General features: G+C 33.2%; 1 protein-coding gene across 3 annotated transcripts in view; it reads right to left on the reverse strand.

The window, feature by feature from the left end:
- The window catches only part of YAF2 (YY1 associated factor 2), a 65159-nt gene that overhangs the window by 33758 nt on the left and 19048 nt on the right, over positions 1-12353 (reverse strand). Inside the window, exon 3 of one of the 3 annotated variants that reach the window (XM_007454861.1) lies at positions 7600-7671. The exons of the other annotated variants lie outside the window; for them this stretch is intronic. Within the exon in view, the coding sequence (XP_007454923.1) occupies positions 7600-7671 (72 nt within the window). The remainder of the gene's footprint in view (positions 1-7599; positions 7672-12353) is intronic. 3 annotated transcript variants of the gene reach the window in all.

A 12353-nucleotide genomic window follows, 5' to 3' on the forward strand; every position in this document is an offset into this window, starting at 1 on the left:
TCTTTCCCTGTTCAACTCTGAACTCCTTAAAGAGAGAGGGTGAAAGCACCCTATCCCCAGCACCTAACCCAGGGTCTGGCACTTACCTGCTGCTCACTATCTCAGAACTAGACTAAATTACAGCCATTTTGCTAGGGCCACTGCTTTTTTCTTTTTCTATATAACCAATACCAAGAATAAATAAAGATTAAAACAATAAAGGTCAATCTTTCCAGTGTTTCCTTTTACAAAAATAAGCATATACATACATTAAGTGCAGATGTTTAAAAGCTATAATGTACATATTACTTTACTTATATTACTTTTATATTAAGGAAAAACATGCAGTTCCATAAGCTAGTTTCTTTTTACCACTATCTTTGAGATCTCCCTCACCTCCCAACGCCATCCAGAGGTAACAACTACCATGAGTTTGGTGTAAATGAGATCATATTGTATGCATCATTCTGCAATACCTTTTCCTTGCATTTATGAGGTCTCTCTATATTTATAAACATCGAAAGGTGGCATGGCATAGTGGACTCTGGAGCCAGGCCACTGAGGTTCAATCCTAGCTTTGAATCCCAGCTCTGCTATCTACTACCTATGAGAGTAGGTAGGGTTATTTACCCCTCTATGCTTCAGTATTCCCATCTATAAAATGGAAATAATGACAGTACCTATTTCTAAGTTCTCATGAGGACTAAAATATTTAATGTTTATAAAATGCTTAGAACAATTCCTGGGCATAGACAGCAGAATCTGTTTCTTAAATTTAAAAAAATCACTGACAATAACCTAATCATAGATCTAGGTAATTCTTCATTAAATAACTTTTATATCTTATTTTATTTATCCATGCCTCTTATTGTAGACATTTAGATATTTTTTCCAAATGAATATCCCTGTATAAATCTCCCTGGGCAAATGTGCAAGTTTCTCTAGACTAATACCTTGAATAGTAATTGCTGGATACTAGGTATGCACATTTTAAATTATGTAACACTTATCTGATCCGGAGCTTTGCAATCTAATGGGTGAAAATCGATGGTTCATAAGCTTTTAATTACATTTCCCTACAAATGAGGCTAAGCATCTTCTCAGTCCAATTTCCAGTTTCCTCTGCTGTGAACTGCCTTACTATCCATTGTTCATTTTATTTGTATCACCTATAGTACCTCTTTTGATTTTACGTATTCTGGACACAAATCCACTGGACATTACAGACATTACACATATCTCCCAGATGTGACATTATGTTTTAGTTTGGTTTATGATGCCTTACATTAAACCTAAGTTTTTCTTTTTGAGGTAGTCAAATCCTTGATGGTTTTTTTATACTTGAAGCTTCATTCTTTTTTTTCTTGACTTGTTAAAGAAGGCCTTACATATCCTAAAGATACATATTCTTCTATACTTTCCTCTTTTTTAAAAACAGTTTCTCATGCTTAGTGTTTAATTCAACTGGAATTTATTTCTGCATATGGTCTGAAGTAGAAATCTAGTTTTCCCCCATATAGAAAAACCAATTCAACAGTCCACATTTTCTTTCCCTGCTGATAGAAAATGCCATCTCTAGCACCTACCAACTTCTCAAATATATATGGATCCATTTCTGAACTCTCTATTCTGTTATGTTAATCTGTCTTTTCCTGTATTAAGACTATACTACTTTAAATAGCATAAGGCTTTACTTTTCTTTGAGGTATAATTTATATAAAGTATACAAGTACTCAAGTACTATGTACAGCCTGATTTTTAAATATGTACACCCCTGTGTGATCCAACTCAGACCAAGATATTAACAGTTCTCATGCTCCAGAACGCTCCTCATATCCCTACTCAGTCAGTACCATGCTCCCAATATAACCACTATTCTGATCACCACAGATTAGTTCTGTTTTTGAGCTTCCTAAAAATGAAATCATACAATATGAACTCTTTTGTGTCTCACTTCTTTTGCTCAACATTTAGTCTAGAAGTTTCATCTCATGTTGTGTGTAGCAGTTTATTTTTTTTCATGCTATGTAGGATTCTATTCTAAATATCATAATTTTAAGATTAGTCTAGACATCCGACAGCGCAACTCCCTCTTCCTTGTTCTTTTTCTTCTTTCAGAGCTGTCTTGGTTATTCATGTGCCTTTACTTTTGTATATGAAGGTCATTTTCCACCAAAAAAGAAAAAAGAAATCCTACTGAGATTTTTGTCTGAAATTACATATAAATTACAGAGAAGTTAATTTTTTAGCAATATTTATACTTCCACTAATAATTATAGTATATCCTTTTATTCATGTCTACTTTTATGTCCTTCAATAAAACCTTGGGTACTTTATAGAATTTGCTGTAAAAGAGGTATTTTTCATTTTCTAACTGGTTGTCGTCAATTTGAACGTTGAGCTTATATCCAGTAACACTGAATTCTCTATTAGTACAGTCTGTTGATTTTTAAAAAAATTTTTTCTAGGAATATGTTCATCTCATTTTTCTTCCTTTCCAATCCTTTTGTATTTTATTTATATTTTTTTCTTATCTTATTAGTAGAGATATATTTGTCTTATTCCTGACGTTAAAGGGAATGTTTCTAAGGTTACGCCATTAAGCATGACACTTGCTGTTTGAAAGACAGACTTTACTGGAAGAAAAAAGTTCATTTCTCTTCATGGCTTGAGGGTTACCTTTTTAAAAAACATTAATGAGTGCTGAGTTTTATCATATACTTTTACCAAATCTTTCAAGATTGTTTTCCCTAAATCTTACCATATAAATTACATTGATATCATTTTCAAATATTCAACTATCCTTACATTCTTATTCTAATTAAAATTTTTCAAGAAAAAATAAAATAATAAAATTTTTATCTCTGTTCATAAATGAGATTGAATGTAATATATTTTCCCTTGTATATTCTTTTCAGTTTAGGTTTCAAGGCTAAATTTGTCTGATAAACAACAGGGCAGCTCTCCCTCTTTTTCTATTATCTGGGTCACTTTGTATAAAATTGGGATTACCTGTTCCCCAAAAGTATATGTGAAATTATGATTTTACAAAATCACAATTAAAACTACTCCTTCTGATACTACTTCACACCAATTTTAGGATGGCTTTAATCAAAAAGAGAGATAATGAAAATGTTGGTGAGGGTGTAGAAAAACTAGAACCTTCATACATTGCTGGTGGGAAAGTAAAATGGTACAGTTGCTCTGGAAAACAGTCTGGTAGCCCCCCAAAAGGTTAAACAGAGTTACCATATAACCCAGCAATTCTACTCCTAGGTATACACCCAAGAGAAATGAAAACACATGTTCACACAAAATCTTTCACACAAATGTTGGTACCAGGACTATTCATAATAGGCAAAAAATAGGAAAAAAATCCAGATATCCATCAACTGACGTGGTATATCCACACAATGAAATAATATTTGGCCATAAAAAGCAATGAAGTATATTGATACATGCTACAACATGGCTGGACCTTAAAAATATTACGCTAAATGAAAGAAGTAAACCACAAAAGGCCATAAACTGAATGATCCCATTGTGTGAAATGTGTAGAACTGGCAAATCTATAGAAACAAAGAGTAGATTAGTGGTTGTCTAAGGCTTGAGGGTTTGTGGAGAATTGGGACTGACTGCTAATATGTACATGGTTTCTTTCTGAGGTGATGAAAATATTCTAAAATTGACTGTGGTAATGATTGAACAGTTCTGTAGAAATATTAAAAACCATTAAATTGTACATTTTAAATGGGTAGGTGGTATGGTTTATGAACTATAGCTCAATTAAGCTGATATTTAAAAAAACTTCTTCTTGGGGAAATTTACTATAGCGTCAATGTCTTAGTGGTTTTTAGTTTCTATGGGTTTTCTTTTTCTTGTACAATTTTTGAATGACTTTTTCCCTATTTTCTTGTACAATTTTTGAATGACTTTTTCCCTAGAAAACACCAGGTTTTTAAAATTTATATACACATAAATTAAGTGATTTCTTATGGTTTTAAAAATTATAATTACTACTTGTAATTATATCCCATTTTATAACTTTATTATTTGTGTCATCTGCTTCTTGGTGAGTACTTCCAGAACTTAATCAACTGAAAAGAACCAGCTTCAATTTGAATGAACACTGCTACTATTTCTATTGTTGATTACTTTTTATTTCATCAAATTCTACTTTTATTTTCATTTCCTCTTTCCTTCTTTCTTTGGTTTTACTTTTTTTAATTTTTTGAGCTGTATATCCGGGTCACTTATTTTCTTTCAACCTAATACATGCATTTAAGGTTATACGTTTACCCCTAAGCACCATTTTTCTTATATCCCTCAAGTTCTGATACAATGCTTTTGTTGTGATTCAGTTCTAATTATTTCATAATTTCCACTATTTTTTTTAATCCTTGAAAATTCTTAGTCATTTTTTCTTCAATATTGCTTCTCTACCATTCTCTGTATTCTCTCTTCTGAAACTCTAATTAGAGATACGTTGGAGCTTTTCAATCTATTTCTAAGGTGTCTTCGTTTTTCTTTTCTATTTTTCATTTCTTTATCTCCCTGTGCTCTAGTCCTGGAAGAGTTAACCAGTTTTATCTTGAAATTAACAACTTCTCTCTTTAGCTACATCTAATCTTCTATTTTGCCCAATGATTTTTAAAAATTTATTTATTTTATTTATTTATGTTTGGCTGCATTGGGTCTTTGTTGCTGCACGTGGGCTTTCTTTCGTCGCGGCGAGCGTGGACCACTCTTCGTTGTGGTGCACGGGCTTCTCACTGCGGTGGCTTCTCTTGCTGTGGAGCATGGGCTCTAGGTGCGTGGGCTTCAGTAGTTGCGGCGCACGGGTTTAGTTGCTCTGTGGCATGTGGGATCTTCCCAGACCAGGGATCGAACCCGTGTGCCCTGCATTGGCAGGCAGATTCTTAACCACTGCACCACCAGGGAAGTCACCCAATGATTATTTTATAACTAGATATATTTTTCATTTTCAAGATTTCAATTGGTTAATTTATATATCTACATATATTTTTTTCTTGATTGTTCTTATTCAATTATAATGGAATATGCTCTGAATAATAAAAAAGGAATAGATATACTTTAATCTAATATACTTTTAGGTGAAATGTTCTTTGAAAAGTTCTCCATTATAAAATTCTTTAATGTAAAAAAAAAATACTTCTTAAGAGTTCTCTTGAATGCTATTCTACCGAATGTTATCCCATTGTGCCTACCTGCATCAAGGCATGGAAAGAATAAGTCCTATTATTGCCATTTTAGAATTAGAGAAACTGAAGCACAATAAAGTTCTTTATAAAATACTTTCTCCCCAACTTTTCTTTGAAAAATACCAGAGCCACAGAAAAGTTCAAAGTACAATGTATACCACCGTACCCTTCACCTAGATTTAAAATTGTTAAAATTTTCCAGATCTGCTCTCTCTCTCCTTTTCTCTCTCTTTACATACACATATCACCACATCCAGATACCCACACACCTTTCTTTTGAACTCATCATGATATTTCACTTCTAAATATTTCAGCATGCATCTCTACAGAACAAGGGCATTCTTATACCATATCACACTAAAAAAGCCAGGAGACTGAAGAGTCGGCAGATTCAAATCAAACACTTAAATCATCTGACTAACTGTTCTTCATTTTGGCTTGTCTAATTAGACCTGAAGTGGTTCTCTGGTGATTATTTAGAAGTGACAATCTGTCAAAAAGCATTTCCTTCCTTCAGTGACCTTGAAATCAGATTTCATTTACTGCTTCATCAGACAGGTATCTTAAATCCAAGCATTTCTGAAAAAAATCAAGCAATAATCTTCTAAGATATTCCAACCTCAAAAATCAAGTATACTACTACACAGAGTCTTAAAGTGAATACAATCGAATTAACATTCTCAAAGCTATACATTCTTTTCTAATGTGCAATGGAAGTTTATAGTGTATTAAACAATTACAATTTCACTATACCAGCTGTGAAGGAAAAAAGTTGTTGTTCTTAAGAAAAATACACAGTACAAACAGGATTGATTAGCCAAATGAACCCGCTTTATAAATGAAAAAACTGGCAAGTATATTTGTGATTCTACATGAAAACTAATTTTTCAATGGGCACGATTTAATCTCAGTCACTAAAGTTAGTAACAGTAAGATAACACAATAAAATCCTACCCTTGCTCTCAAAGACCATACAAGTCAGCTTAACAGTTTTACATCAGAAGAAATAACAATCAATACAACCTGCAGCTAATATTTAAAGCTAAACTGTGTCATACAGATAAGAATTATACCTACAATCACAGAAATATTTAAGATCAAACTACAATCAAATAATAGCTAATAAGAGAAGCTACAATGTGCCACTAGGCACTAAGTACATTCCAAGAATTAGTTAATTCAATCCTCATAACTATCTCACTTTTCCACTGGAGAAGCAGAAATAACGGAGATGCCAGCATAAAAGGATTTATGTAAGGGGTAGGACCTGACCTCAACCTTAAAGTATAGAGAAGAAGAATGAAAAGAGGGTCATTTCAAGAAAATGGAAAAGCACAAGCCAAAGCATAAATATGAGAAGTTTCAAATTGAAGAAATTAAGGCTGGATAAATAGGATGGGATTAGATTATGGGAGGCCCTAAGTACCCAGCAAATGGATGAAATTTTATAAACAGCAAGAGCACGGCACCACTACAGGTCTTTATGTGCTATAAGTGGCCTTTTAACAATGGTAACCTGGTAACAATGCAGAATGAGTGAGAGAGAAATGGGAAGCAAGGAACTCTGTCCAATTCTAACATTTACATAAATAAATCGGGTTTGTACATGAGGAATCACAGAGCTCACAGTGAACCAACTATGTCATCCCTTCACATCAATAAGCCAATCCATTATGAACAATGAAGTGGTAAGTATAATTGCAACACACCCTGAATTATTTCCAAAGATACCTTCAATGAAATTAAAAGGTACATTGAAAACTAGGTCAGTAAGAAGTAAAACTATTCTTGCTGTTTAGTACTGTGCCAAAAGAATTTGGCCGAATTTGACATAAGCAGAAATTTTACAGTATAAGTATCTACTTCAATAAAACAAACATCACAAATAAAGGAATTAAAATAATTCAACATATAGCTTCCTCACACTGCTTTAGAACTATTACACTATTTATCAAAAGGTAATAAATATATAATTTTTATAAGCAGCTATTATGTAAATGTATACTTTAAAATTAATGTTACATTTATTCATGTACCCATTAAGCACTAGGTATTTATCATCCATACAATAAATTCTATAATCCACATCAAACTTACAAAAAGAGGCTATCCCAAACAACTTCCTCTCTTTGTAATTAAATGAACTCCTAAAGAGAAGAAATGTGGGGAAAAAAATCTTAAGTCTGTGAAAACTAGATTACTTACCAGCAACTTGAGTTATCCTATTGGGTCTTTTCCCTCACAGATCCACCTCTCTTGCCCTTCTGTCCAGCATGAGAATCTTCCTGATGGGCATCCACTGGAACTGAGGGGGCATGCAGTACAGACGCATATGTAAGAAAGTTGGGGGGAGGGGATTTGGGAGATGCTAGAGACATGCTTCAGTGTGCTTGCTTACCTTCCTGAAATTGGAAATTTCAACGGTCCCTTGGTCCTCGAGGCATTCACAATAACTTCAAAGAATGTGGATCTGTGGAGATTACCCAATAGGAGAACTCCAGTTACTGGTAAGTGATCCAGCTTTTTCTTCTCTATCAGAATAAGAAAATTATTTAAATTCATGTGAGATTATTAATACATGTAGAAATACAGGGGACAGAGTTGTAAATTCATCAGATTATTATATATGAATGCACCAAAGTAAATACAGAAACAATGTGCTAATTATGAGGTCAACAGAAACTTCTGGCATTATCAGAGACACAAGGAAAAGAAAATGATTTGAATGGTTTCATTTGAAAATCTCCACTGTAACAACAGCTATATTTTAATATATAAAAAATCAGCTATCAGACTATTCTATCTCACTAAAACACCACCATCATTTTTTAATATTAGTAAAGGATAATTAGTTGATCAAAACCTACCATTTCTTAACTAGCCATTGTCATTAACATTGCTTGAATTTTGGTGTAGAGGCCACCACAGTGGATTAACAATCTGTAAGACTTCAGATAAAAAGCATCAATGCAATTCCCATTCATCACTCAATAAGTCTTTAAAATAACCATTTGTCACCTACAACAAACCAACCACATACACATATATAAGTATGTCCACAAAAAAAAAAAAAAAAAGTATGCCAGGCCACTGATAAACAACGATGCTGATTTTAATGTAAATAATTGTGCAAAGTAGTACAGTAATATTTTTGATTAACTGTTATATTTTTTATTTTTATAGCAATAAATTATTTTATTTTACTTAATTTTTTCCATTTCATTTACTTTTTTTTACATCTTTACTGGAGTATAGTTGCTTTACAGTGTTGTGTTAATTTCTGCTGTATAACAAAGTGAATCAGCTATATGTATACATATATCCCCATATCCCCTCCCTCTTGCATCTCCCTCCCACCCTCCCTATCCCACCCCTCTAGGTGGTCACAAACCACCAAGCTGATCTCCCTATGCCTATGCAGCTGCTTCCCACTAGCTATCTATGTTACATTTGGTAGTGTATATATGTCAATGCTACTCTCTCACCTCCTCCCAGCTTCCCCTTCCCACCTGTCCCCGATGTTATACTTTTTAAATTGGACCTGTCATTGTAAAACAAAAAACTATTTCTAACAGAAGAAAAGTCTCCTCAACAGAACTTTATTTCAGGTTCACATGAAGACTGCCTTTACCTTTAATTCAATACATATTAATCAGGTACATGTTCATTTTAATGTGCTAGAGCAGTGATGACTTCAAACACTAGTTCTTACTGAAGATACAGATACGTTTCAGTTATAGTCTTCTCTGCTACCATTATGCTCCTATTTAATAATTACCCCCTACCTTCAAGAAGCATATGGTTTCATGGTTCTTCGTTCTAAGGAAAAAATTAAAGATAATGTATAGCTTTTCCTTTAAGAGTAAACAGGATAAAATTGTGTATAAAATCATTACTCAACAAAAACAAACTGAAAATGTAATTCTAATGAAAATCTTAAGTGTCAATCTTGTTATAAGGTAATATTTATATTTAGTAAAGGTTGACAGCACCATGTCAACCGATTTTTCCTAGATTCCCACTTAAAGATACAAATTGTCTTGGATAAATTATATCCATTTTTATATAAATCTGAGTTTTAAAAAATAATAGTAATTAATACATTAGCTATTTTTTGGATGAGTTAGGATCCTTTGTTTTTATTTTTCTTTTCATTTTTTTTAACATCTTTTTGGGAGTATAATTGCTTTACATTGTTGTGTTAGTTGCTGCTGTATAACAAAGTGAATCGGCTATACATATACATATATCCACATATCCCCTCCCTCTTGTGTCTCCTTCCTACCCTCCCTATCCCACCCCTCTAGGTGGTCACAAAGCACCCAGCTGATCTCCCTGTGCTATGCAGCTGCTTCTCATTAACTATCTATTTTACATTTGGTAGTGTATATATGTCAATGCCACTCTCTCACTTCATCCCAGCTTACCCTTCCCCCTCCCCACATCCTCAAGTCCATTCTCTATGTCTGCGTCTTTGTTCCTGTCCTGCCCCTAGGTTCTTTAGAACCTTTATTTTAGATTCCATATATATGTGTTAGCATACGGTATTTGTTTTTTTCTTTCTGACTTACTTCACTCTGTATGACAGACTCTAGGTCCATCCACCTCACTACAAAAAACTCAATTTTGTTTCTTCTTATGGCTGAGCAATATTCCATTGTATATGTGCCACATCTTCTTTATCCATTCATCTGTCAGTGGACACTTAGGCTGCTTCCATGTCCTGGCTATTGTAAATGGTGCTGCAATGAACATTGTGGTACATGTCTCTTTTTAAATATGGTTTTCTCAGGGTATAATGCCCAGTAGTGAGATTGCTGGGTCATATGGTAGTTCTATTTTTAGTTTTTTAAGGAACCTCCATACCGTTCCCCGTTGTGGCTGTATTAATTTACATTCCCACCAGCAGTGCAAGAGGCTTCCCTTTTCTCCACACCCTCTCCAGCATTTACTGTTTGTAGATTTTTTGATGGTGGCCATTCTGACCGGTGTGAGGTGATACCTCATTGTAGTTTTGATTTTCTTTTCTCTTATGATTAGTGATGTTGAGCATCCTTTTATGTGTTTGTTGGCAATCTGTATATCTTCTTTGGAGAAATGTCTATTTAGGTCTTCTTCCCATTTCTGGATTGGGTTGTTTGTTTTTTTGATATTGAGCTGCATGAGCTGCTTAATGCATTAGCTTTTAAATGACCCACTCAGGCAAACAGGGGCACTACACAGAACTCCATTTCTAACTGTAATACAGAGATAAATGACAAAAGGGCCATCTAGCTAACTAGATTCCTAGTTAACATCTGTTCCCTGAAAAGTAAGCAAGTACATGGCATGAAGGTTCTACGTGTTTGGATTGATGCAACAGATACAGGAGAAATAATCCAAATATTTTATCCTTATGGTATAAGCTAGTATAAAAGTTGTCATTAAGAATTAAATGATAATTTCCAATTTTAATTTATAGTAACACATGCAGTCTCCATTTAGACTCAGATCTTATGAATTGAAAATAAAATCAAGTGCATTTTAAAAATAATTTGAGAATCAAAATATCTTGAAAATATTTTAAGGTAACCAAAAGGTTCACTTAAGAGACCAGCATTCAAAGCTGTTTGTTGTTGTTATCATAGCATAAGCTCAACTAAGATGGATTTTATCAGAACAGCTGAGAAAAGAAATTCCAGAAATTAGGTTACTCTATTCAAAAGTATCCTCTGTAAGCTCTAATAATTGTCACGCCCATCCACAAAAAGGTACTCCTTAGTAATCAAGAACCTAATCAAGTGTTTCACTAATGAGAATCTACTGCATAAAATCAATTTGAACTTCTGAAAAAACTGTTCAGAAAAAAAGAGTTATTTAGCTAACTTTCACTTCCACTACTACCCATTAGTTTAGACATTATATTTTGGCCGGAAGCAACTTAAATTAGAGCTGGCTTTGTGATTCCAAGTACATTATTTTCTAACTTTCAATTAAGATTTTAAATTCTAATGTAAGGTATTATAGCTGTGGAAAGTTGTTCGTGGTAAATCCTGGACTTGAAATCCTTTAGCAGTGTAATAAAATTCAACATTATACATATATTCACACATATTTCAGTGACATTATTGATGGTTCATAAATATGGGGGGATGTGTGTACCTCAGTTAACCAAAATAAGGTCAAAAGTGAATTATACACTTACTTACTAAATAATGTTATTTACAGAAACTGTCATCCTGTTTTGCTCCTTAAACAGCTCATCAGATAATCCGTTTCTTAATTAAATTTTCCTTTCCTTCAGCCTTATCCACTACTTAGCTCTACATGAACCCATAGAGAAACAAACAAAAACAGTACTATTTTCTTAACATAAATTAACCTAAAATCAAGATGGAAAAAACTGTATTTATCTGTAAAATAGGGGTAACAGCAGAACCTACTTCACAGAACAATTGTGAGGATTAAGTTAATAAAAATATAAGTAATGCATTTAAAAACCATGCCTGGAATCTAACCATATATCAAATTGTAACATAACCACCCAGAAACGGAATTATTTTCAAATGATTTTATATATCTTTAAAGAACTATTAAAAAATTCTAAGTTTAGAGATTTAGTGTTTGTATTAATTTTGGTACAGTTGGCTCTCTTTATCCAGGGATTCTGCATCCACAGATTCAACCAACCATACATCAAAAATATTTGGAAAAAAAATTCCACAAAGTTCCAAAAAGCAGAACATGCTAACAACTATTTACATAGCACTTATACTGTATTAGGAATTATAAGTAACCCATAGATGATTTAAAGTATATGGGAGGATGTATGTTGGTTTATGTTTAACTCCTATACCATTTTAGTAAGGGACTTGAGCATCTTCAGATTTTGGTAACCAAGAGGGTCCCAGAACCAATCCCCCACAGATTCCAAGGGATGACTGTACTATTATTTTGGGACTATATTCTTTATATTGCAAGATAAAGAAAATAAGTAATTTATGGTATTGATTAGGAATCATGATGTGCAGCATGAAAGATATAAGAACACATGAATATTGAAAATGCAAATACCACTTATAAAAATACATATAATTTGGAAATAGTTAAGGAAACATTCTAGACAGTAGTTACTAAGTAAATCACTATCATTAACCTACCAATATATAAATT

The sequence above is a fragment of the Lipotes vexillifer genome, unplaced genomic scaffold (assembly GCF_000442215.2).
Source record: "Lipotes vexillifer unplaced genomic scaffold, Lipotes_vexillifer_v1.1 scaffold707, whole genome shotgun sequence".
In the NCBI taxonomy this organism is placed as follows: Eukaryota; Metazoa; Chordata; class Mammalia; order Artiodactyla; family Lipotidae; genus Lipotes; species Lipotes vexillifer.